The sequence below is a fragment of the Drosophila serrata genome, unplaced genomic scaffold (genome assembly GCF_035046125.1).
Source record: "Drosophila serrata isolate PLE 108 unplaced genomic scaffold, ASM3504612v1 contig_184, whole genome shotgun sequence".
NCBI lineage: Eukaryota > Metazoa > Arthropoda > Insecta > Diptera > Drosophilidae > Drosophila > Drosophila serrata.
Window position 1 is genome coordinate 194,855 of NW_028257082.1, and position 25,158 is coordinate 220,012.

General features: G+C 45.0%; 5 protein-coding genes across 6 annotated transcripts; 1 reads left to right on the forward strand and 4 right to left on the reverse strand.

The window, feature by feature from the left end:
- Positions 1 to 1,620: 1,620 nt before the first annotated feature.
- LOC110178312 (endoplasmic reticulum metallopeptidase 1) lies at positions 1,621 to 5,158 on the reverse strand. Its single transcript, XM_020945406.2, has 12 exons — positions 5,123 to 5,158; positions 4,540 to 5,056; positions 4,311 to 4,485; positions 4,173 to 4,257; positions 3,924 to 4,044; positions 3,710 to 3,864; positions 3,267 to 3,650; positions 3,028 to 3,208; positions 2,786 to 2,970; positions 2,584 to 2,727; positions 2,030 to 2,530; positions 1,621 to 1,968 (listed from the first exon to the last, which is right to left on the reverse strand). The coding sequence occupies exons 1-12, from the start codon at positions 5,141 to 5,143 to the stop codon at positions 1,801 to 1,803; spliced, it is 2,637 nt and encodes an 878-aa protein (XP_020801065.2). The 5' UTR covers positions 5,144 to 5,158; the 3' UTR covers positions 1,621 to 1,800.
- Positions 5,141 to 9,383, reverse strand: LOC110178377 (endoplasmic reticulum metallopeptidase 1; the record flags this gene model as incomplete). The annotated part of the gene is made up of 11 exons (XM_086829154.1): positions 5,141 to 5,794; positions 5,856 to 6,356; positions 6,414 to 6,557; positions 6,611 to 6,795; positions 7,404 to 7,584; positions 7,648 to 8,031; positions 8,085 to 8,239; positions 8,295 to 8,415; positions 8,472 to 8,556; positions 8,607 to 8,783; positions 8,842 to 9,383. Coding segments are annotated over 11 exons (2,643 nt in total), but the record flags the coding sequence as incomplete, so codon positions are not given.
- A 212-nt stretch (positions 9,384 to 9,595) lies between these two features.
- Positions 9,596 to 13,768, reverse strand: LOC110178311 (endoplasmic reticulum metallopeptidase 1). The gene is made up of 12 exons (XM_020945404.2): positions 13,341 to 13,768; positions 12,762 to 13,281; positions 12,535 to 12,709; positions 12,393 to 12,477; positions 11,883 to 12,003; positions 11,676 to 11,830; positions 11,238 to 11,621; positions 10,995 to 11,175; positions 10,752 to 10,936; positions 10,553 to 10,696; positions 9,992 to 10,492; positions 9,596 to 9,938 (listed from the first exon to the last, which is right to left on the reverse strand). The coding sequence occupies exons 1-12, from the start codon at positions 13,359 to 13,361 to the stop codon at positions 9,771 to 9,773; spliced, it is 2,640 nt and encodes an 879-aa protein (XP_020801063.2). The 5' UTR covers positions 13,362 to 13,768; the 3' UTR covers positions 9,596 to 9,770.
- A 143-nt stretch (positions 13,769 to 13,911) lies between these two features.
- On the reverse strand, positions 13,912 to 20,009 carry ana3 (rotatin homolog anastral spindle 3). Its single transcript, XM_020945356.2, has 2 exons — positions 16,581 to 20,009; positions 13,912 to 16,517 (listed from the first exon to the last, which is right to left on the reverse strand). Exons 1-2 carry the CDS (start codon positions 20,007 to 20,009, stop codon positions 14,118 to 14,120), a joined length of 5,829 nt encoding a protein of 1,942 aa, XP_020801015.2. The 3' UTR covers positions 13,912 to 14,117.
- A 205-nt stretch (positions 20,010 to 20,214) lies between these two features.
- Positions 20,215 to 25,157, forward strand: LOC110178277 (fatty-acid amide hydrolase 2-A). Of its 2 annotated transcripts, none has more exons than XM_020945346.2 (5): positions 20,215 to 20,539; positions 23,020 to 23,305; positions 23,364 to 23,583; positions 23,639 to 24,213; positions 24,279 to 25,157. In XM_020945346.2, the coding sequence occupies exons 2-5, from the start codon at positions 23,123 to 23,125 to the stop codon at positions 24,876 to 24,878; spliced, it is 1,578 nt and encodes a 525-aa protein (XP_020801005.2). In that variant the 5' UTR covers positions 20,215 to 20,539; positions 23,020 to 23,122; the 3' UTR covers positions 24,879 to 25,157. The 2 variants fall into 2 exon arrangements, with proteins under 2 accessions (XP_020801005.2, XP_086683779.1); XM_086827653.1 differs by having other exon boundaries at positions 20,215 to 20,383.
- The last annotated feature ends 1 nt before the right edge of the window (position 25,158 follows it).

Sequence of the window (25,158 nt, forward strand, 5' to 3'; positions counted from 1 at the left end):
AAAATTAGAATCTGATTTATCAACTTTATTTATTTTTAGTTGGTGACTTTCAAACCTTCAAACTCTTCCGGATCGTCTAGCATGTCCAGCATCAATCCTCCACCGAAAAATTGCCCACAGGCTGAATATCGAACGACTATATCATATAGCTGCCAAGGAAACGATTAAATGTAAAGGAAAACACAAAACTGAGTGTGTGTATAAGCTCAATCTCTTAGACTGTGCCTCTCTCCCTCTATCGCTATCTGTGTATCTCAAGAGATATCGTTGACTTTCTACGAGAGATAGGCAGTCTGGAGATACATTACTCTCTCTCTCTCGCTCTCACTTTCTCTGTTCTCTTTACCCGGAGACTATAAATACAGACACTAACAGCGCTCTGGCCTCAGTCTGTCCGAGGCCGCCGTGCTGGTTACATCTATGGTGAAAGTGAAAGTGCTAGTGATAGTGACTGCCAAAATATGACATGGCCGATGCACCACATCTGGATAACCAGGAAGAGCCTCCCTTCGATGATACCATGATCAGCCTATGGAAATGGATAACTATGTGTCCTCCACTCCGGTAAGTCTCAACCATGATAATTATATATTATATATAGATGCTATAGGAGAGAGATTAGCCCTAGGTCTAAAATCAGCTGTGCTGTCTTTGCATTTATTTTCCAATTAATTGTCTTATTGCAATGGACTTATAACCCATAACTTAATATTATTTTTAAAAGGATAAAGCAATAATTATTAGGAATATCTACAAAACAATACTCAGCCTTAAGCTCAACTTATTAGAAATGAATCACGAATATCTTACCCTTACCCTATAGTTTCACACTGACTTTGTCGCCAACTTGTACTACATTGTTATACACTTGCAAGGTGGTGGTGGTTACATCGATTAAATTTTTAAAAATTTGCAAAAAAAATAATTTTTAAATTGGGTATGCAGATTTAAAAATCTAATGAAAACTAGCATAGGAAAGCTTTCCGAATTTAAATAAATGATTTTTTTGGCTTAGTTATAGTTTTTTTAAACTTAGATTTTTTTTAAATATTGATATTTTAAGCTTGGTTAAGATGGATTTCCGATTCGATCTTATAATTGACTTGCCAAACTTGCTTGTTTAACTGAAACTAGTTATTTTTATAAATTTGTAAGCTATTCTCCCTTAAGACACACATGGCGTATACTTAATTTAAAGGTTTTCACGTTAAGTATACGCCATGTATGCTAGATTTATCTTAAATCGAAGACTTTTTTATACATTTTCAGGGTGTTTTAATTTTAGTTAGAAGCCTTAAACGTACTGAAAGAGTCATTTCCGACCCTATAAATTATATATATTCATGATCAGAATCAACAGCTGATTATATTAAAACATGTCTGGTAGAAAAATAAATTTTGTAACATTTTTTTTTTTAATTTTAAAAAATTGTATAAGGGGCTACATCGTTAAAATTGTCAAAATTTGACAAAAAATTCATTTTTCTAAATTTTAAAACTAAGTATGCAGATTTGTTAACCCTATAAAAACTTGAAAAAACAGAAATTCGAATTACAAATAATGCATTTTTGGTTTAGTTATGATATTTAAAAAGCTGTAATTTACCCACAAAATGAGCATATCAATTTATCGATTTAATATACTTAGAATACTTTAAGGTTTTCCTATTATTTCTTATCAAATCAAATCTCTTTCCTGTATAAATTCATAAAGGCCTTTTTTATATGAACCCATTAGGGCAGGTAATGGATGGAGTTTATTGTAAAATTGTTAATGACCTACCTATAGCTATAAATGATTTAAAATATATATCGCTTAAATATCGAAGGCCATTCCATGACATGCACGTAGTCAGGAAAGTCGGCTACAAATTTGCGGGCCTCTGCATCCCTAGGATATTCGTAGCTAACATAGTGGCCCACCGAAGCCAGCTCCAATGTGGGCTCATCGAACTTCCCATCGGCCCTCTGTAATATAGATTGTGTAAGTCATAGTCTGATAACCTCTCTGCATCCCTTTAAAACTCACAAACATATCGATGTGGAACGACAGGGGAGTGTCATCTGTTCCGTAGGAAAAGAAGACCTGGTAAGGCGGTTGGAACTCTGCCGGATTGTCCAACATGTCCCTCACGAAGGACCAGTCCTCTACCACAGCGTCGCCCACTGGCTGGATAAACACGTTCATGTGTGGAGGTCCAGACTGCTGGAAATTATATCGAGCTATTGTTCCCGATTCTAGGATGGTCTTTCCTAAAAACTGGAGGGTCAGCTCTCCGGGAATTTCCACCTCGGACTCGCGTGGTAACCAGCCAGCCCACTGGCGCCATCGGCACCAACTATAGTAGAAGCAGGGAATGCCACACATCACGTAGTTGTCGCAGTCTTTCTTTACAGGCTGCAGTCCAGTCAGGTTTAGGCTGGTGTCCTGGAGGGGATTAAACGCTCTCCTATCCTGATAGTCGAAGTAGTAGCCGGAATCACTGTGACTCACTGACCCATCGAACTCGTGGAAAACGCGACGAGTGTGCTATTCAAGATAAGGGTGAGCTGATTGAAAATCAAAATAAAGCGATAACCTACCAAGACGCTGGCTCGCATCACATTGGTCTTTGGCCGATAGGGAAAGCCCACCTCCGAGACGGCGATCATGCAGAAGATGAAGGTGACCACTCCCAGACCGAGGAGTATGAGCTTCGGCCAGCAGAACATGTTGATGAACTGAACCTGTGAGGACATCGTTAGAGGTAACCCTAATATATATTAACTAATATGGAATACTTACTGCAAATCCCAGGGCAAAGAAAGTACAAATAGCACAAAATAAGCCTATAATAAGATCGGGATTTGTGTTGTAACCATTTCTGCCCAGGACCGGAAAGAATATCGTGAGAAACATGTAGAAAAGGTAGCAGAAATAGCAAAACGGAAGCACTTGGAGGCACATCACTATCAGTGCCCAATAGTAGCCTGAAATAAATCATAGTTAACGAGAGCCTTTAGATTAGAGATTGGCACTATACTCACCACGATCGTGCAACGTGCTCACAAGGTTAATCAGGAGGGCACCTGCATAGAAGATCATGGAAATTAGGCACAGGTACTGCGAGCGGAGACCCATGGCGGTAAGGATGAGAGCGAGCAGTGCTTGTACCACCAAATGGGCATGCAAGCTCAGCTGAAGGTGATAAGGATGACTCAGTTTGTCCTAAAAACAAAATATATAGTGCTTTAATTAAGTATGAGATATTCAAGTCAACTCTTACATTGGGCTTCAGGGTATAGTAGAGCGTCAAGGGAAGTACCAGGCCGATGACGGCGGGACATATGTAGAGTCCAAACACCAGCCAGTTGCTGGTAAAGTAGGTCATTGAGCGATCCCCTGCATCAAACAACACTGCCATGAGGAGAGGCAGGCCAAGGCACAGCAAAAATCCAACCACGTGCAGGCCCAGAATGATGAGGAACCAAATCGAGATCTGAGACAGCGTTACCTTCTCCGACTGCCGTGACATTCGCCACAGGGAACAGCCCACCAGCACCAGGCTGATTACTCCAATGAGACAGTTCAGGACAATACCGGTGGTCTCCGTGTAATACACAAAGAAAAGACCCAGGAAATCGAAAAAGACAGCATGGCCATCATCACCCTGGAAATGTTGACCTTTGAGCAATAATCCTTTTACATGTAAAAATGAAATAAGCATACCTTTTCTTCGTTCAATTCAGAAGCATTCGCATAGGCCCGAACCATTGCGAGGACGTTATTTCCGGAATTCTGTATGGATCGTCCAGGCACTGCCTCGAAGGTATCGAACACCGTGTGGTACACATATCCGTTGCTAACCTGGGCAATGTCCAGCCCTGCAAGAAACCATATTGTTATCGAATACCATCGGACATAATGTGACTCATCGACTCACCGGGTATATTCCCGAAGTCCCGGAAATTACGAAAGTCTGAGTCAGATGGTAAAATTCCGCTCTGAAAGATCTCCTCGGCCATGGTGGTGGCAAACGGGTGCTTCGCATGTTGCCTATAGTACTATAAAAAAAGCTATCCAGTAATTCGGCAGTAAAAAAAATACCCATAAAGTCGGCCATAAACGCTCAACAGTTAAATTTTGTTGGATGCCATAAGCCGCATTTCTGTTGAGGTATAATGATTCTTACCTTCATCAACCAGGGATTATTCGGACCACTTTGGAACAATAGGTCCCGCCCCCCACTTCCGCCCACTTCTAGGTTGATAAAGGCTCTAGGAAAAAAAAAATCAATCGATCGATATCGGGTTAATTTTCTTTAACTCACTTGCAATTTCTTGCCCACTCGTGTTGCGTAATGAAACCATGAGAGCCCTGGAGGGGATTCTCCTCGGCCCCGTTGAACAGAAAGACAAGGGGATGTTCGAATGGTGTCTCCGATATGGCCATTTGGCGGAGAACCTCCAACATGACCACAACCATGGTACCATCATCACCGGAACCTGATAAAAGGGGTCATTTCCTGGCACTGTGATGGAAAACCAGAGATCACTCACCTGGACTGCTTGGTTTGGAGTCGAAGTGACTGTTAAGCAGAAGGTAGGATTCGCTCTTGGAACTCTTTGAACTCAGCTTTACAATCACATTGTGAATTCCTTGGTACATGTTGACCATGTCGATGAACACGTAGCCCCCAGTGGGTGACTGCACGTCCACCTCGAGACTGTATAGATCACTGCGCATCTGGGAACGGATCTTCTCCGTTTCATTGAGGAGAAACTGAACCGTAGTCACTTCATTCGCATAACTTCCTGTAACTTTGGGTCCTATCCTATCGTAGACGTAGAGCTGACTTTGGGCCCGTTCCGCCACGAATTCTCCGGGACGCAAGGACTCCTCCGAGATGGTCACCCTCTCCGGCAGTTTGTTGTAAAGCGGAATCACGATGGCATAGAAGAGTGCCAGCCAAAGGAGCAGAAAGGAGGGGGCATAGTACCATGACAGTCTTCTCCTGTCGCCAGGCTCCTTGTGTACCGCCAAGGACTCGATGAGTGCGGCGTCGAGGGCGAGTTCCTAGGGAAGCGCCAGTCAATAAATCCATGGGGGCGCATCCTATAAATCTCACAAATCAACACTCACTTTATCAGTCTTCTCCTCCATGGTTAGATTGCTTGCGGAGCCGATTCAAACCCTTCAGATGCCCGATCCACGCATAACTGAACGTCTGCGCCCGGAGCATATCGACTTGAAGCCTTCCGCCGAATTAAGTCCCATAAAGATAATGCCGTGTGCCGCTTGATACCCGAAACAAGCTGGCGGGGGAACTGCTTTGTCTTAAGGCGCAGCAGGGCGGCTGGGACTTAACCATGGCCACGGCCACGGTATCTTAATTATAGGGGTTTACGACTTAATATAAATATACATAAGTGGCGATTCCGACGCACGCGAGGGGCGGCTGCAAATTAAAGCTTATTCATTGACCGATGTCTGGCAGATTAAGGTGACGTTACTATAGTATAGAGATTATATTTATTTCCCAGCCTTTGCCCTATCGCTAGCTCTATCATAGCCAAAGATCAGGGAAACGACTCAAATACGTATAATAGATGCAAAGCCACAACGATTACAGCAGACTGGGGAATCCTAGAAAATATATCGCATAAAGATAGAGGGCCATTCCATGGTGTAAACAAAGTCCGGCAGACTCTCGATGAACTTCAGCGTAGTCTCATCCCGCATAAAATCCTGGTTAACAAAGTGTCCCACAGCTCCAAGCTCAAGGATGGGTTCTTCGAAGTTTCCATTGGATTTCTGTAAGCTAAATGTTTATCAGAAATAACCATAAACATAAATAAGCTAATGTGAAACTCACTGTAAAATCAATATGAAACGTAAATGGTGATTTATCCAAGCCATAAGAGAAGTATATCTGATAGGGCGCCGAGTACTTCTCCGGCCTATCCAGCATAGTCCTTATAAAGGACCAGTCCTTAACTGCAGCTCCATCTAAAGGCCTTATATACAGACCCATGTGCGGTGGTCCAGAGAGTATGAACTCGTATCTCTTGACTCTTCCGGACTCCAATACACTTGTACGTAGAAGGGTTAGGTTCAATGTGCCCGGTACTTCTACTGGCTGCTCTCGAGGCAACCAAGCTGCACTACTGAGGGACCTACACCAGCTACTCCAGAAGCACGGCATGCCACACATTACATAGTCATTACAAGGGGGATCTATTTTACTCAATCCTGTTAGATTTACGGGATAATCCTTGAGCGGACGCATAGCACGCCTGTCCTGTAAGTCAAAGTAGTAGCCAGAATCGTCGATACTGGTGGTGCCATCGAATTCGTAGAAGATGCGACGAGTTTGCTGTGAAAAGATAAAGTATTTAATTCGATTTTTAAAAGGAAATTAATATAAATGTACCAGAAAGTTCACCCGCATCACACTTGTCTTCATACGATAGGGAAATCCCACTTCCGATATAGAGATCATGCAAAAGGTGAAGGTCACCACGCCGAGACCAATCAATAAAAGTGTAGACCAGCGGAACATGTTTATCAGAGGAACCTGTTATACCTTCATAATTAGGTAATTTATTATAATAATTTTATTAATATTACCACAAAACCCAATGCGAAGAATGTTCCCATGGCACATATCAGGGCTATAAGCATATCGGGATTGGATGAGTCACGATTTCTTCCCATAGCAGGAAAGAATATCACAAGAAATATGTAGAACAGATAGCAAAAGTACACAAACTGAAAAAGCTGGATTATCTGCACAGTCAATGCCCAATGGTAACCTAAAACAGGAAAGAAATTAGTTTAAAACAAAAAAGAAAAAATCTTCTATTTAAGATAAATCTAGCATACATGGCGTATACTTAACGTGAAAACCCCTAAATTAAGTATACGCAATGTGTGTCTCAAGGGAGTATAACATATAAATGTATAAAAATAATAAGTTTCAGTTAAAACGCAAGTTTGGCGTCAATTATAAGATCGAATCGGAAATCGATCTTAGCCCAGCTTCAAATGCCATTATTTATAAAAAACCAAACTTTAAAAAATGCATAACTAAGTAAAAAAATCATTAATTTTAATTCGGAAAGCTTTTCTAAGCTAGTTTTTATTAGATTTTTAAATCTGCATACCCAGTTTAAACATTTAAAGATTTCAATTTTTTACCAATTTTTGAAAATTTTAACGATGTAACCCCTTATAAAATTTTCAAATTTCGAAAAAATTTTGAAAATTTATTTTTCCACCAGACTTGGTTTAATCGAATCCGCAGTTGATTCTGATCTAGAAATTATATGATTTATAGGGTCGTAAATGACTCCTTAGCAGAGTTACAAGCTTCTGAATTAAAATACCCTGAAAGGATATAATTACCATGATTTTTACCTACCTCTATCATGTAAGGTGCTTAGAAGATTAATCAGCAGTGAGATCGCATATAAAAACAAGGATATCATGCACATATAAGGAATACGCAGTCCTATCCCCGTCAAGATCATAGAAAGAACTGCCAGGACAACGCAGTGGGCATGCAAACCCATGTAGATCTGGTAAGAATGGCTCAACTTCTCCTGAAATAAATTGAAAACCAAGAATTAAAATTAAAGTGAATATAACCATATAATACAACTCACATTTATCTTGAATGAATAAAATAATGTCGAAGGCAGCACCAGACCAATGATTGCCGGGCAAATATATAAACCAATGACCAACCAGTTGCTGCTGTAATAGGTCATGGTTCGATCGCCAGCATCATATAACACACTCATCAGCAGGGGCAGACCGATGCAGAGAACACATCCAATCAAATGCAGTCCCAGGAGGATGGCAAACCATGTCAATGTCCTTCCTATAGAATTCTCTGACTGACTTGACATTCTCCAAATGGAACAACCAACCAAAAGAAGACTGAGCACAGCCAGGCAGTAGTTCAAGATGATGCCAGTTTTTTCCGTATAGGTCACAAAGAAAAGTCCTAGGAAGTCAAAGAACACCGCATGTCCTTCGGTATGGTTCTGGAATATAGACCAATTATTATCTTATTTTCATTTTATACCCTAAAAGCCACCTCAGGATTATCCAATTCAGGGGCGTTGGAAAAGGCTCTGACCAGGGAGAGAACATTTTCGCCTGTGTTCTGAACAGAGCGTCCTGGCACCACATCGAAGGAGTCAAAGGCTGTGTGGTAAACATAACCATTGCTGAATTGTGCAATGTCAAGACCTTTAAAAAAAGGATTCAATTATATATTCCCATTAACCAGCTAATATAACCTTACCAGGAATATTTCCGTAGTCCCTAAAGATGCGAAAATCCGTATCGGATGGCAATATGCCAAATTGAAAGATTTCCTCCGCCAAAGTTGAGGCAAACGGATGCTTTGAGTGTTTTTTGTAGTACTTAAAGGGATAAATAAAGTATAGAGTATTTTTTATAAAATATAGATTCTACATACCTTTACCAGCCAAGGATTATTCGGACCACTTTGGAAGAGTATGTCTCGTCCTCCAGTGCCACCCACTTCCAGGTTAATAACTGCCCTGCAAGAAATATTATTAAACTAGAACCACAAATTGGATTTAATACAAACTTGCAGTTGGTGGCCCATTGATGCTGGGTAATGAACCCATGGGAGGCCTGTAGGGGATTCTCCTCCGCTCCGTTGAATAAAAAGACTAAGGGATGCCGAAAGTCCGTTCCAGATGTGGCCATTTGACGGAGAACCTCTAGCATAACCACGACCATTGTGCCGTCATCACCAGCACCTACTCATGAAAACCTATTAGCTTTGGGGTGTGAGTTTAGATTTCGGAATTCGCTTTCCTGGACTGCCTGGCTTAGTGTCAAAGTGGCTATTGACCAGCATGTAGGATGAGCTGTTGGAACTCCTACTAGCCAGCTTGACAACAACGTTCTGGATGCCCTGGTAAATACTGGTCATGGTTCCCACGACATAGGAGCCGCTTGGCCGCTGAACATCCACCTCCAAGTCAAAGAGATCGTTGCGCATTTCCCGTCGTATCTTTTCCACCTCGCTTAAGAGAAATTCAACGGCTATCACTTCATTGGCCATGCTCCCCACCACTTTAGGTCCGATACGATCGAATTCTTGGAGTGCTTTCTGCGCTCTCTCGGCCACGAATTCGCCGGGTCTCACTGGCTCGTCGGCCAGGGTTATTCGGTCGGGTAACTTGTAGAATAGCGGTAGAACCACGGCGTAAAATAGCACCGCCCAGAGGAGCAGGAAGGATGGCGCATAATACCAAGGCAGACGCCTCCTCAGCGCCTTCTGCTTCACCAATACATTAAAGAGAACGGTATCCGAGTAGCCCTCCTGAATTGCACAGTGACTAATATTCGGGAGATATGTTTATATATAAAAGTACTCGCTTTATCGCCGCCATTGGCCGGTAGCTCCATAATATTCCCCAAGTAGAGAACCTTTCTGAGGTCTGTCCGCCACGCAACTGAATGTTTGTGTTCCGACGGCTGCAGATCCCGTCGGTCCACTTCAACCCACAAAGATAAGGCGCGGAGAGCCTTGAAATGTGCCAACAACAAACTACACGAAGAAGCTAATTAGTCTATGATAGCGCAGATTTAATTTACAGTTTCAAATCCGCTTGCAGGTCAGTTCGGGATCTAATCGCCGATCTCTAATCGCTCCACGGGCAGTACTTACACACTTGATTAATTAATTCGTATGGCAACAAATAAAGTAACTAAAATGAGAACCACCATAAGAGAGGTATACTTAAAATATATAACGTTCATATAACGTCGGCCATTCCATGACGTGAGCAAAGTCGGGAAAATCGGATATAAATTTCAATCCAGCTGCATCCCTTTCGTAATCGTAGCTCACAAAGCTGGCAGCGAATCCTAGCTGGAACGTGGGAGTGTTGAAGTCTCCAGAAGATTTCTAGAAGAAATTAAATTATACCAAAACTATAAACATACTATTTTTGAACTCACCTTAAAATCTATGTGAAACTTCAAAGGAGAGTTATCCTTTCCATAGGCAAAGAATATTTGATAAGGCGCCGAGTAGGTCTCAGGCTCATCCAACATATTCCGAATGAAGGACCAGTCATCCACCTCAACTCCTTCCATGGGCTGAATATACAAGCTCATGTGCGGTGGACCCGAGATCTCGAATTCAAACCGTGCCAGCTTGGGCGTCTCTAGCAGGGTCTTGCTAAGTAGCCTCAGTGAAGTGGCTCCTGGTATAGCCACTTCCTGCTCACGCGGCAGCCAGTGACTGGAGCTCCGAGTCTTGCACCAACGGTGATTAAAGCAGGGGACACCACACATCAAGTACTTATCGCAGTCTGAAGATGTGCTGACTAGGCCAGTCAGATTCAAATTGGTGTCCTCCAGGGGACGGTAGAGCCGACGATCCTGGAAGTCAAAGTAGTAACCCGAATCGCTCAGACTCACCGAGCCATCGTACTCATAGAAGATGCGACGCACATGCTGAAAGATTGATCGATTAATTACCAAGAGTTAATTTATCTTTGGAAGTGTTAAACCCACCAGAAAGTGAATCCGCATAACGCTGGTCTTAGCACGATAGGGAAAGCCCACATCGGAGACCGAGATCATGCAGAATATAAAGGTAACAACCCCCAATCCGAGCAAAGCCAATTTGGGCCAGCGGAACATGTTTATCAGGGGAGCCTATAAGTACGAGATTAGCTAGGTTTCGATATGGACTAAAAGCTCTCTGACTTACCACAAATCCCAGGGCAAAGAAGCAACCCATAGCGCACAGCAGGGCAACTAAAAGATCTGGATTAGTGCCGTGGCCAAAGCGTCCCAGCATGGGAAAGAATACCAGAAGGAAGGTGTAGAAGAGGTAGCTAAAATAAAGGAACGGCATCAGTTGAAGGATCTGCACCATCAGTACCCAGAAGTAGCCTGCAAGTAAATATTGAATTAGATTCAATCAACATGTTGAACTTATTTTAGAACATACCGCGATCGTGCAACGTACTCAATAGGTTAATCAGCAAAGCTGCCGAGTAAAAGAGCAAGGACATCATGCACAGATAGGGAGTCCTAAGGCTTACAGAAGTCAGGATTATGGCAATTATGGCCAGCAGAACGCAGTGAGCGTGGAGGCTCATGTGTAGATGATTGGGATGGCTGATCTTGTCCTGTGGTAAGTGAACCCTTTAGCTCTTTGTACAAAGTATGAATTAATTTCAAGAAAACTCACATTGGGTTTCAGTGTATAGTAGAGGGTCAATGGCAGAACCTGTCCAATAATCGCAGGAACGACGAACAGGCCAATCACTAACCAGTGATTGCTGAAATACGTCATGGAACGATTGCCGGCATCGTAGAGAACGGCCATCAGCAGTGGCAGTCCCAAACTAAGAATCATTCCCAGAACATGAAGTCCCAGGATGATAGAGAACCATATCGAGACTTGGCACAGAGACGCCTCCGATTCGCGGGCCATTCTGAGCAGGGAACAGCCCACCAAAACCAAGCTGATCACTGCGATGCAGCAGTTCAGGATAATGCCAGTGGTCTCGGTATAGTACACGAAGAATAGTCCCAGAAAATCGAAAAACACTGCATGTCCTTCGCTGTGATCCTGTAACACAAATATATCTTAGTTATATTTGTTTAGACTATATATTTTTCTCACCTCTGGATTGTACATTTCACTGGCATTGGCAAAAGCCCGCACCAGAGATAAAGCATTTTCACCCGTATTTTGAAGGGAGGCTATGGGCACATTCTGGACATTATCGAAAATGGTGTGGTACACATAGCCATTGCTGATTTGAGCTATATCAAGACCTATAAAAGTACGATTTTAGTATATAGTATAAGGCAACTGCTGGCAACTTACCCGGCAGCTGGCCGTAGTCCCGAAAGATGCGAAAGTCCGTATCTGAAGGCAGAATGCCAGACTGGAATATTTCCTCGGCCATTGTGGTGGCAAACGGATGCTCGGCATTTTGATAGTAATACTAAAAAAAAAATATAAATCCATTATTAAACATTTGATGTCTCCTGGAAATCATAAAGTAAACTTCCATTATCAAATTGCCGCCATAAAGGAATCAAATACCAATAAACAAATACCCTATGCACGAGGTCTACGAGCTGGGAATGTCCCCGAATTCGACCAATGTTTCCGGTTACCAAATGTTGTGTTAAGATTTGTATATGTATATCCATAAAGATTATTTTACGACTCTTGGAAGCGTCGATATCGTAAAGTAAACACTCTACAATTAAATTGCCCCAATTAAGGAATCAAGTTTCGATAAACAAAAAAACACTGCGCGAGCTCTATAAAGTGGGATGGGCTATGGAATTTATCATATGTTTTAAATTACCTAGGGATGTGTCATACCTTTATGAGCCAGGGATTATTTGGTCCACTCTGGAATAGCAAATCACGTCCTCCACTGCCAGCCACCTCTAGATTTATAAGAGCTCTATGGGGTAAATTTATGTTATATTTATGTTTTAATTAGTGGAAAGACACTGCTTACTTGCAATTCTTCGCCCATTCGTGGGCAGTGATAAAGCCATGCGAGGCCTCCAGGGGATTCTCCTCGGCTCCATTAAAGAGAAAGACTATGGGATGCTCAAAGGCTGTATCCGAAATGGAAATTTGACGCAAGACCTCCAGCATAACCACCACCATTGTGCCATCATCGCCGGATCCTAGGAAATGCCATTACCAAACTGCCTAAATAGATCAGATAAGTTCACTTACCAGGACTACTGGGTTTGGAATCAAAGTGACTGTTGACCAAGAGGTAGGAAGAACTATTCGATTTCTTGTTGCTGATTTTTACGACCACATTCTGAACACCCTGGTACATGTTCACCATTTGCCAGTGCATATACGCTCCCGAGGGCTGTTGCACATTCACTTCCAGCTCATAGAGATCACTACGCATCGCTGACCGAATATTTTCCACTTCCTCCAAGAGAAAGGCCACCGTTGTCACCTCATTCGCCACGCTGCCCACCACTTTGGGACCTATACGATCGTACTTGTAAAGCAGTCTCTGTGCCCTCTCGGCCACAAATTCACCGGGCTTCCGTGTCTCATCTGCGATCAGGACACTATCCGGCAGACGATGGTACAGAGGATACACAACCGCATAGAACAGGGCCACCCAAAGGAGCAGGAAGGATGGCGCGTAGTACCAGGGCAGTCGCAGCCTTGTGTGCTTTCGTTGCGATAGGATGTTGATTAGAGCCAAGTCCGACTGACTTTCGGCGGAACCCTGAAAATAAGTTTATGGCTTAATATTACTGGAAACTGATTCAAGAAATCAAAACTTACATTCGCGTCCTCCGACTTCATAGCTATGATTTCTTTTTTTGATTTCAGCGGTCACAAAGTCGAACAGTTCCTTTGGCCAGTCGGATCTGCACTGAATCTATCCATTGCCTTGAATGTCCCGAGGTTGAGGCTCGACGGATATTATCGGCACTGATTCGCACTTTGAATCCCATAAAGATAAATCGCTTTGAACATGCAATATACCGCTCGATACTAACGAGGAGAGTGTGGCAAAACCCCTACCTTTTGTAGTTGCTTCCCCAGTCCCAGGTGAAGTTTTGCCTGTTTGGTATCTAAATAATGGCAGATTTATGGACTCCTATCTTTACAACATTTTAAAAACGTTTAAGAAATGGTTTCCAACACGCCCGTTTACCACGGCTCGAGTGTAGACAGTGTTATCTTTATATCCAAGTTGCGGTTGCTGGGTATACATACATCTGGGGCTACTTCAGTGCCACATCTTATTAAACCACAAATGGATAAATTTGCCATATACTTAATATTAATGATGGACTTCTAGCAGAAGTTTTACAGTTTCGAAAATGGATGCAATTAAATCTCTAAAATGTACTTCATGTTAAATTATTTATTCGTCTTTCAATGACATATTTAGTTCTTTTAGATTTCGCTCAAATAAGGTATTAAAGATATTTCAAAAACATGTCCATTACAAAAAGTACATATTAAAAAACATAAAAACAATAACTTCATTATAAATAAACTACTCCTTTTCTTTGTACTCTTTCAGATTGTGTTGGTGGCTTTCTTTGTTGCCTACGCTTGCACTGCCTCAAAGAGATTAGTCAGCAACTCGAAGAGCTCTGGCCCATGGGGAATGTCTGAGAATCGATCAGGATTCTCAGTCTTCATGCCTGCCAACTGGTCCTTGAGGTGGCTCAGCGCTCGCATTAGCTTGGTGCCGCGCAGCATGGCCTTGTACTTAGCCCCGAAGCCGAAGAGCCTGTACAGCATCAGTGTCGCCAGGCGGTGCTCCTCGAATGAGATCAAGCCCTTTCCATTGGACGCATCTTTCTGCAAAACCGGTTGGTTGATAATATCGCGCAGCATATTTGTGAACTCAGTCATGTCTGTGAGCACGGTGCGGTTGATGTTAAAGAAACACATGTTACGGAGTATACGAAGACTCAGAATCCGGTGCTCGTCCAGTGGCGACTTACGTCGGATAATGCTAATTAGGGAGCGCAGGTGACAGGCCTTGGCGCCTACATCGTAGCGGGAGTAGACTTCCCAGAAGGCTAGCCAAGCGTGCACAACCTGGGGCCGCACCTTGTTGCCTGCCGGATTAGCGGGCAGGATCGTATCGAACATGTCTAGCACGTGCATCTTAGATAGGCTCTGACGGCCTTCGGAGCAGGAGCAGCAATTGCCCATGACCCTCAAGGCTGGGATTATGCATGCTGTCTCGCCAAATGTCCTTGCGCTGGGCTCCTTTCTGGTGGTCTCAAAGTCAGCCACGCGCGACATTAACTGGAGGAGGGAATGTGATTGCCCAGACAGGACCAGAGAAGTATGTCTGCACATCTCAAAGGAGTGCTCGGTGAAGAACATGACCACCTGGACGACAAGTTGCTTCAGCTCCGCCGAATGCGATAGCCACGGCCAAAGACGGACTAATATGTTAACCATTGTGCCCGCAGACGTGGGCTCCTTGATCACAGAATGGTGAGCGCTATACCATAGCGACAACATCTTAAAGAGCCCCAACAGATTTCCAATGATTTCCTGGGATCTATGAGCGCCCACACGCCTTACATAGCTAGAGGCATTGCCTATTTTTTCGTCATTCAGAAATGTGTCCAAGATGATAAGTATCCGATCCAACAAGTGCACCTCGTCGGCTGCAGAAGCAGCCTCATTTGAGTATTTCAGGAACACACCGAAAGTCTCACATACCTGAACGTGGTCCGGGTCGAGGGCTTGCAGAAAACTGAATGTCCTGGCGCCATAGTAGCGGATGAAGAGTTGCTCCAGGACGCGGTAGATGAAGGCAATGGCTTTGATATTAATCTCAGCTGGTTCCTTGGAGTTTGTCGTGCAGTGCTCAGCATGTTTGGCTGGGTCACAACTTGGCGACAGGGGCACAACATATTGCTCCAACTGCTGCACCAAGGGAGCACTCTGCTTCTTTATGAAGATCAGTGCCAAACACTTGAGCGTGTATCGCTTGAGGTCGGTTCCCTTGGACGACTGATGCAATCCGATCAAGAAGAAGTCTATAAAGAAGGATGGCCTTTCCTTTAGATCCTCGCACAGGAAGGAAAAGGCATTCGAGTCCTTGCAGAACACCAAGAGCAGCTTAAATAGCTGACTCAGCAGGCGCTCGTGGAATTCCAGATCCATCACATGGGTCATTAGTGAAAGGAAATTCTCCAAGAAAACGGTGTCACGGCAGATGGTCCTCTGGAGAAACTCAAAGTTATTCTCATAGCAAAGCGCGTACAGCTCGCAGATATGTTCGGCACACAGTTCAAAGAAGGCAGTCGATGACGGTCTTAACGCCGCCATCTTTATCACATCACTGAGGCCAGTCAAGAAACTGTGCTGGCACAGCGTGGCGCCGCACCACTCCGGATCGAGTCCAACCATGGTAACGCAGATGGACACATAGCAGCTGATTATCTCACACGAATGCTGCTCCCCCACTGACTGCTTGTCCAAATGGTTAGACACATGCAGCGTCCTAAGAGCCCTGGAGGCATCCTTCAGGAAGGTGTGGTTCCGCAGCAGATCGACGCAGCCCTCGGCTCCGACCAGCGGCATCAGCAGGATAAATACATTGCCAGCCAGCACTCTGACCAGCATTACTTCATGAACGTCCAACATCGTGGTTAGGCAGCAGGCCGGCAGTCCGCCAGGAAGAAAGTTCAGGCCGGGCAGAATGTTCTCAATCTTCACATCGCAACAGATGATCCAGTCGGCCATCAGGACCCAGGAAAGGGCTCGCACTTCGCAATCGGTGTGCCCGGACAGGCCCAGCAGATAACGTAGCACCTTATTGGTGGCGCCCGCCTCGCACATGGGGTTCGTCTTTCCAGAGCTTTGGCGCAAGTGGAGCTCGCAAATGATGTGTAGGCAGTCCCGCTGCCACTGGGCTCCTGTATGCGTTGAGGTTCTTAGATCGCTGGACAGCTGCATAAAGTGCTGGCAATAGTGCTGAAATCATAAAATGTACATAAGTTTTCTAGAGATATCGATAAACTTGATTGGAGTACTCACCATCACCTGGAGACCGGTAAGAATCAGCTCACGCTCGCTCAATCGCCGCAGAATTGCCAGTATACAGCGCACATGCTGAAGCTGCCGGATCTCGAAATGCTTCCTGGCCACTGCACTCAGTTGAAAAAAGAGCTTGCCATGCCATTTCATCTGAATCTCGCAGTCCTCGGCGGCGAGCAGTTGCTCCAGACACTGACCTATTAGATACAGGACGTCCAGCGATATGGTCCTATCCTGCAGTAGCAAAAGGAAGCTGTGGTTTGGGTCCGTTTCAAGGGCTTCGCTCAGCCCATTGATCACATGAGGCACGGAAAAGCGCAGGCAGCTGAGGCACAGTTCCAGGAGTGACATGTAGAGCCTACAATCCGCATCGTTGGCCGGTGCCGAGCGAATGTATTTGTGGATCACCTTCCACAGACTCTTACCGTCCGATTCGAAAATAGAGCTGCGCAGATAGACGAGGAACAGCTGAATGATATCGAGTTTCTGCTGGAGGGCGTCGTGGCTGCTGCAGTTACTCGCAGCCACCAACTGACTGCGTAGCTGAATTTCCGCTTCCGATGCCTGCATTAGGGCCATGTCACACAGATTTATCTTGAGCTCGTTCCGGATGTCCACGACCTGCATGGACTCGAATTTCATCACCTTGCAAATGTACTTATACAAAAACAGGCGCCAATGCTGGGCAGAGCTTGCCTCATTCGTCCCAAAAAAGGTCTTATCCAGGTGCTGCTGAAGTTTGACTCCGTCGATAACTGCGCTGGATGGCTCTGGTATGTGAACCTCATAAGTGACTGGCAGAATTAGGCCACCTAGCGGTATGTTTATCACCAGCTTGTCCTCGGTGGCGACGATGGAGTCATGGAAGAGCATCAGGAAGAGGCATATGCTGGCATTTTGACGCAACTCCCGCTCGTGGGGTAGCAGCAGAATAGTGCGGAGCAGGTTTATGTACACGTCAGGCGTGTGGGCGACCTTTACCCGATAGTCCGGATTTTGTAGCATCAACTTCATTAGAATACTCACGGCTGGCACAAGGATATCAGCGGGATCACCGGAATAAAACTCCAAACCATTTGGTAGGGAATAAACAATCATGCTGAGGCCTTCAGCCGAGTTAAAGCACTCGCAGGCCTTCCAATTTCGGAGCAGCACATTTAGCTGAGTCATTGAGGACTTTCTGATGGAGGGCCGCAGATCTCTTGTCTCTAGCAACCGGATCAGTGCATCCAGGCTGCGCTGTCCCTGAAAGGCTTCGTTAGTGGGCTCCGCGAAGATGTCTTTGTAATTCACCGCCGGCTCTATAATGCAAATGTCAGGGTCCTCCCACTTGGATATCAACTCATCGCTGATGTTCCGGGACTTTGACACTTTATCCATGGACTGCAAGATGCAGTTAATCGGCATGGCACCAATCTGCCTAATGTCAGAGTTCGGATGAAAGAGGTAACAGACATAGACCCGCATCATCAAAGGCGGATCTATTATGCAAGCATTCGGCTTCCACAGCGACCAGATGACGTTGTCCAGTTGAGTGTCGGAGATGGATCGACAAATCAGCAGCGGCAGAAGGGGAATAAGCATGGTCAAAACATTCTTGAGGTCCTTATTTGCCAGGAAGGAGTTCAGCTTGAAAAGCAGTATGAAGTAATCGAGGCACCACTGCCTGACATTATCCGGCGCTGTCGTGTCCCAACTCTGGAGTATCACCTTCCGAAGAAACTCGGTGGTCAACGGCAATCCGAGGATGTTCTGGCGCACTAGCTCTTGATTATTGCAGCCCGTCATGTAGACGGTCTTGTTCATAAACGCATGAAAGTGATTCATTACGGGCTTGCGCATCAGGCTGTATGCAAACCAACGCAGCTCCTTGTCGGGCAAGTCCACCAAGTTGCAAAGCAGCTCGTTCGCCTGTGTCCTTAACTTAGGATTCTCACGATATAGCGACGTGCACGCCACGACTGCGTCAAAAAGCTGCCTCAGCAGTTTCTTACTGCCTAGCTGGTTGACCACCATGCACACCTCCTTCGATTCCATCAGCAACTGTGCCTTTGCCTTGGTCTTCGGCTGGAGTTGATCCAGCGCTTTCATATAGGCAATCTTTAGCTGGATCAAGTTATCATCATCCTTCGAACTCTCAAGGACAAGGCCCCTCAGGTCGCCTAGCGAGCACATGCGACCGGGTAAATTTACGAAGCAGCTATCCATGAGAATTTGCTGTATGAGTGCGTTTGCATCATCGCGATTCAAGTTCTTTTCATAGTTGATATTCACGAGCATTACCTCCATCAGTTGTTCATTGAAAATCAACGACTGCAGCCGGGGAATCATCAGAGAGATGACCAGTTCGTTTAAGTTAGTGCCCGTCTGGCTGCTGCAAAAGTTGTACATCTTCTTGACAAGGCCCCCCAGCTGAGTGGTCACACAGGGCGCTACACCGACCTTGAGTATTTCATATGTCTTGACGGACTCCTTGACAAGCTCAAGGAGATGCCATTTGTCGTTTGTGGAGCACTTCATAACTAGGTCGAGGCAGTTGGTCATCACCAACGCTAGGGCGCTTTCCACTTTCACCTGCCTAGTCTGTGAGTCAGGAGCATCCAGGCTAGTCGCGTAACACATGGTAGTGTTGCGATCCTCGATACGGCGTTGGAGTTGTTTCAGGTACGCTATGATTGCCCGGTTCACATGCAGCAGACAACCGTCGCGTCTCTGCTGAAGCTGAACTAAGATCAGGAAAGTGTACGGCGGCTGGAGAAGGTACTCCGCCGGGTAGTCGCCCATCCTTATTATCAAATTGGTAAGGAGCACCTGCACCTCAATGACGTCAGTCGCCCCGTTTCGCGGCATATCCAACATGCCCTGCAAGCCAGCCAAATCCTCCGGACAGGGCTGCGTCCAAGCGGGCTCGTAATCATCCGGCTTGAGGGTGGCCTTTAGAATGCTGATGCTGCTGGTCACCGACTCTGTTCCCTCGGTGGTTACATTAACAGAACTAACCGAAGACCCGGACGGCGTCTCCAAGCGTATGTTGTACTTCTGGAGTAGCAAATACTGCAGGTCGTCCAGCAGATCGGTGACTCGCTTGGACTCCAGCGGACGCAGGATGCGCCGCACCTTACCCAGCTCCGTCGAGAGTCGCTCGTAGGTAATCTTGCGCACCACCACGCTGCCATACTCGGAGCGCAACAGCTCCAACATAATGGCCAGGACACGGTCCGCGGCGAGATGTGGTTTGTGTCCGAACCAGCGGATGAGTTGCTTCATCAACAGAAGCGGCTTGAAGTCAATGGTCTCGCCCAGCTGCAAGCAGCGGATGAAGCGCGTCTCTACCTGGTCGAGGGCGCGCATCCTGATCTCCTCCGACTCACTCGTTAGCTTGGCCAGCTGTGGCTCGGCCAACTGCAGGGCCGGGCTCTTGATACTCATGGCGATTACTGCTATCACCAACTTCTACACTAGTTTCACGTTTCGCTTATGGCCGGAAAATATCACGAAATTACATTGTCAAAAATCGGCGTCAAACTCGAATTGTTGCGGGGCTAGAGTTGCCACACATAGCCTGTCACGACATTCTTATCGATACTGCAATCGATAATTTTCATAAATCGATGTGTGGATACATCGATAACTTGAATAGGTAAAATGTTTTTCAGCTCTAATTTTTCATTTGCTCATCTCAACTTATTTTTTAAATTAAAATTCAAGTAAATTAATAAATAATTCAACCATTTTGCGTTATATTAATATGCTTGCAAGTTTACGCTTTATTGGAGTTGTAAACAAACACAGCTGACCCCGTGGTATGACCATAGCTTATGGATTTTTGATGAATACCCTAAAACCCGGTCACATCGCAACCGAAAGATAGTGGGAGCCGACAAAGTTTTTTAAACCATCTGATCAACAACACGGTTTCAGCGGTGCATTGTGTTTTTGTTGTGCGGTTCTCGAGTTTGGTGTGTATATCTGTTTATTTTGGACTTTTGTGCAATTTCACGGCAGCGGTGCGCAATTGTGTTTTTTAAGTGCATACGCGAGAACTAGTAACTGCTGTGAAGCGACCGGTTTTTTGTAGAGCTTGCACAAAGTGCAGTTTTCGCCTTGTCCTTATGCAATGGAATCGAATAATTCCTGTGTTGGGTATCACATCGGTTATGAGATTTAATTGACATCGAAGAGTTTTCATTGTTTTTGTCCTCTTTGTGACGTCGGTCGCAGGGCGTTCTTTTATTTTCGCGCGCGCCCAAGCAAGCACAGACACACACACACACACACAGCAAGTGCAAAATGACACTTGATGAATAAGTAATCCAAACAAAGCATATGCTAGATATGACGGTTATCCAGCAACTAAGAAGAAATGATGTCACTGGCACACGCCCGGGGATAGCTCGCCTCCGCCCACCCTCCTCCTGACATCCCAACTCAGCATATTCGCTGCCGGTCGTGGCGTTTGCTTTTCCACTTTATTTGTGTATATCACACATACTCATGCAGCAATGGGTCTAGTTGGAAATCAATAGATACACGCAGCCCCTTTGGTTTCTAATTAGAAACGACATGCAATTAAGTTGGATTGCTGTTTCCATTTTAGAGGGATCCACTTGGAAGCAACAGGTCACGTAAATTACAGGGAAATAGTATTTGTTTGGCAAAAATAGCCTAAAAATGAGACAAGTATTTATGGGTTATCTTATCGGATTGCCCACTTAAAGCCCTGATTACGGCGCGATTATCGTTTCGCATCACTGCCACCCATTGACCTTTAACCGAGTCTAGTGATGGAGGGGAATTATAGCAAAAACAAGTCTCAAGTTCATCATTATTATTCTATTTCTGTATTTTGAATTATCTTAACAAAGCTGTTTTCTAGAGTAAATACTTATTCCTTCCTTTTGTATTTCGCAAATAATAGTTTAAAATAGACAAATTTGGTAGATATCTAGCCTTTTGAACCCCTTAAAAATCTCCCCTTTGCAAAACTTGATTGTAGTGCACACTCTCCCCATTTGAATGTCTGGCAATTCAATTAGCAACCCAGAGACGAACTCTGATATGTTGCGAAACACTGCGCCGCTGATAAGCAACATGTTGCGATAAGAGTCCCACTAGAACTTCAAACAAAGCGATAAGCAATTATTAGAACTTTGAATTGTTGCTAATCACGTACAGAGCAGCACTCGGATTGTGTCATAATGGTTAAGTTATTGCCACTTTTATCGTCAACGTCGGGCGGAGTAAACAAAAAAAACCAGCCGCGATCTGTGACTCACTTCAGGCCTTTATCATTATTCTCTATTATTTTTCGAGAGAACAATAAATCTAGTTGGGGAGGTGTTAGTTTCGATGTCGATATACATATTAGTGGGTTTGTGGCCTCGGCCTTTGGCTGGGGTTCGTCGAAGTTCATGGGGGATTCGCGCTCACTCCCATCAGACTCTTTGTGCCAGTATCTTTCCCCTATTTAAGCAGCGAATTAGCTGTCTGAACAACACACACTCTCCCGATAAGATAACACAAAATCAAGTTCCAGTGAACATATGGCCCTAGACATTAGATCCAATATTTGATATGAACCGAACCTCTTTCTCTGTCTGAATTTCTCGCCAACTTGAAAGTTTCCGCTGTTTGTTTTTGCATATAGCGAATTGTTTACAAGCCAAACACTAGAATCGTTTGTATAAATAATATATATTCCAAGAGAATGAACGGGCCAAAGTTTTCTTTAGATTTTTAAAAGAGAGATGCAGAGAGAAACGATTTGGCCCGAGTTCTTATTTAAATATCAACGCTACCAGTTGTTATTTTACTGCATTTTTAGGCACTTTGTTTTTCATTTTGGAAATATTTTTCAAATGTACTGAAAGTATTCAGGTTGTTTTGGATTATGAGTCATTTATATTATGAGTCATCAACTGCCACAGGTGTGGACATGGCCTATCTGGGACACCCCAATTAAGTGGCTGAGCTATTAAGTTATATCTCGACCCAGACACGAGCAATTCGATTTCCCTTGCCCCGAATGACAGGCACGCTAACCCTATAATATAATACCCTGCAATTCACTCTAGATTCAAAGATTATTTAATGTTTATGTAGTGGAAAGTATTTCCAAATACAAAAATTCCACTTTTCCTTTGAAAAACCATTAGGTTCATAAAGCTAATGGCTATATAAACTAAATGAATTTTCGACCATAAAATCAGGAACATACACTTTTTGCTAACCATTTCGTAGAGCTACTTGAATCTATATATTTATTATATATTATCCACACAGAGCTATGGAAATATTTGTTACGTTCTCGCTGATAAACCTGTTGAAATTGCAAAAGCAACGCCATTTATTTATGCCTTTTCTCTGTAGATATATATACATTTTGGATGTATGTACATATGTACATATTTAACGATAATATTTAATATGCATTTTCCAGAGCACCAACTCATGGGACAGACGACAAGGCATCACTGACATTCAGCCACATACAATTCCCCTTGTGATTCCCCCAGTAGTAACATTCCTCTAGCTCTGTAAAGATGGCAAACAGCGTTCCTCTGACCCAGGCCATTGGTGGCTACATTTTTGGCATTCTGCAGACCTTCATTCGCTTCATTTTTCGGCTGATCTATGGACCCAAGGGTGAGAGAGTTCCTCCAATCACAGATCCCATTCTGCTGGAGTCTGCCTCTTCGCTGGCCACGAAGATTCGCAGCCAGGAGGTGAGTGGACATGGTTATCTTTGTTTTATTATATTACATTATTCTGTTTTCTTTCCAGTTGAGCAGCGTCCAGGTGCTAGAATCCTTCATAAGACGCGTTAAGGAGGTTAATCCCATATTGAACTGCGTGGTGGATGAACGCTATGACCAAGCTCTCAAGGAGGCAGCAGAGGCAGATGCCTTGATCAAATCGGGAAAGTACAGCGCTGAGGAGTTAGCCGAGCTGAAACCATTCCTGGGAGTACCCATCACCACCAAGGATTGCATTTCCGTCAAGGGTAGGCAAAGGTTTCAGATACTGAGAAACTTTATTAATTAATAACTTATCCACAGGTATGCTGCACACTGCCGGACTGTACGAACGACGCGATGTACGCGGTGACAAGGATGCCGTGGCCATGGCCCTGATGCGCAAGGCCGGAGCCATTCCCTTCGCCCTCACCAACGTTTCGGAAGTTTGCATGTGGTGGGAAAGCAATAACACCGTGCATGGACGCACGAGGAACGCCTATGATACGAATCGCATTGTGGGCGGCTCTAGCGGCGGCGAGGGCTGCATCCAGTCGGCGGCTGCATCTCCCTTTGGTCTTGGCTCAGATATTGGCGGTTCCATTCGCATGCCGGCGTTCTTTAACGGAATCTTTGGCCACAAGCCCAGCAAGCTGGTAGTGTCTAATAAGGGTCAGTTCCCGGCACCATTCAGTGACGAACAGAATACCTTTCTCGGCCTGGGACCCATGTCGCGCTTCGCTGAGGATCTGCGCCCCATGTTAAAAATTATGGCGGGTGACAAAGCGCCCTTACTGAATCTGGACAAGGATGTTGACCTCACCAAGCTGAAGTTCTTCTATCAGGAATCCGATGGCGGCGGCCGCCTGATCTCTGCCGTGGACCCTGACTTGCAGCAGGTATGAATTGAATTGAATTCTTTGTATGAACAGAAACTATAGACTGTAATCCTTTCCTAACGCAGGCCATGAAGCGGGTGGCCCAGCATCTGAGCGAGAAGTTCGGCAGCCAAAAGGTGGAACGCATCCAGCTGCCCCAGTTCCGTCAGTCGGCGGCTATTTGGTTTGCAAACATGCGGGACGACAGCGGCCATGGATTCGCGTACCAGCTGGGCAACCTGGAGCGCGACATCAACACGTACCTGGAGCTGTTCAAGTGGCTATTTGGCGCGTCCAAGCACACGTTCATCGGCCTGTCTACGGCAATTATGGATAGTGCCCAGTGCAAACACGGATCCCCCAAGTACGATCACCTGGTGCGCAAGAGGAACGATCTTCGGGCGGAGCTCCAACGACTGCTGGGTGACAACGGAGTGCTCATCTATCCCACGCATCCCACAGTGGCGCCGTATCACAACGAGCCCATCACACGTCCTATTAACTTTGCTTACACCGGCATTGTCAACGTGCTGGGATTTCCGGCTACCGCTGTGCCGCTGGGCAAACTGGGCAGCGAAGGTCTGCCTTTGGGAGTCCAGGTAATCGCTAACTTTAACGAGGATCGGTTGTGCCTGGCCGTGGCCGAGGAGCTGGAACGAGCCTTTGGTGGCTGGGCCAGACCCTAGGTTAGGCCAGACTCAAGCGTATGTAGCGTAGCTAGCTGTTAGATAGTGGTCAGGGAATCTCCTCCACTCCCCTTCAAAAACCCACCCACCCAAAACGTCCGCCAGGCGGCGGATAACCAGCGATAAAAGGTATTCCTTGTATGTACTCCAGTGCCTCGTTGTAATATCAATTTTCGATGTGGATTTATCTATTTTGTATGTGTTTTTAATCGTAAACTAATCAAAGATCCAAGCGGATCCCTTTCCGTTGTGCATTTATAATAAATAATTGCAACCCAAG

What these genes read in the sequence shown, in the direction of transcription:
- LOC110178312 (XM_020945406.2), bottom strand. Translation starts at nt 5,143, where the DNA reads ATGGAGGAGAAGACTGATAAA. An exon ending in CTCCAAACCAAGCAGTCCAG is followed by an intron (nt 4,486 to 4,539) that starts GTGAGTGATCTC and finishes CCCTTTTATCAG; the next exon opens with GTTCCGGTGATGATGGTACC. An exon ending in GAGTGGGCAAGAAATTGCAA is followed by an intron (nt 4,258 to 4,310) that starts GTGAGTTAAAGA and finishes TTTTTTTCCTAG; the next exon opens with AGCCTTTATCAACCTAGAAG.
- LOC110178311 (XM_020945404.2), bottom strand. Translation starts at nt 13,361, where the DNA reads ATGAAGTCGGAGGACGCGAAT. An exon ending in GGACTACGGCCAGCTGCCGG is followed by an intron (nt 11,831 to 11,882) that starts GTAAGTTGCCAG and finishes GTACTTTTATAG; the next exon opens with GTCTTGATATAGCTCAAATC. An exon ending in GTGAAATGTACAATCCAGAG is followed by an intron (nt 11,622 to 11,675) that starts GTGAGAAAAATA and finishes TTTGTGTTACAG; the next exon opens with GATCACAGCGAAGGACATGC.
- ana3 (XM_020945356.2), bottom strand. Translation starts at nt 20,009, where the DNA reads ATGAGTATCAAGAGCCCGGCCCTGCAGTTGGCCGAGCCACAGCTGGCC. An exon ending in TTACCGGTCTCCAGGTGATG is followed by an intron (nt 16,518 to 16,580) that starts GTGAGTACTCCA and finishes TTATGATTTCAG; the next exon opens with CACTATTGCCAGCACTTTAT.
- LOC110178277 (XM_020945346.2), top strand. Translation starts at nt 23,123, where the DNA reads ATGGCAAACAGCGTTCCTCTGACCCAGGCCATTGGTGGCTACATTTTT. An exon ending in GGATTGCATTTCCGTCAAGG is followed by an intron (nt 23,584 to 23,638) that starts GTAGGCAAAGGT and finishes ACTTATCCACAG; the next exon opens with GTATGCTGCACACTGCCGGA. An exon ending in TGGACCCTGACTTGCAGCAG is followed by an intron (nt 24,214 to 24,278) that starts GTATGAATTGAA and finishes TTCCTAACGCAG; the next exon opens with GCCATGAAGCGGGTGGCCCA.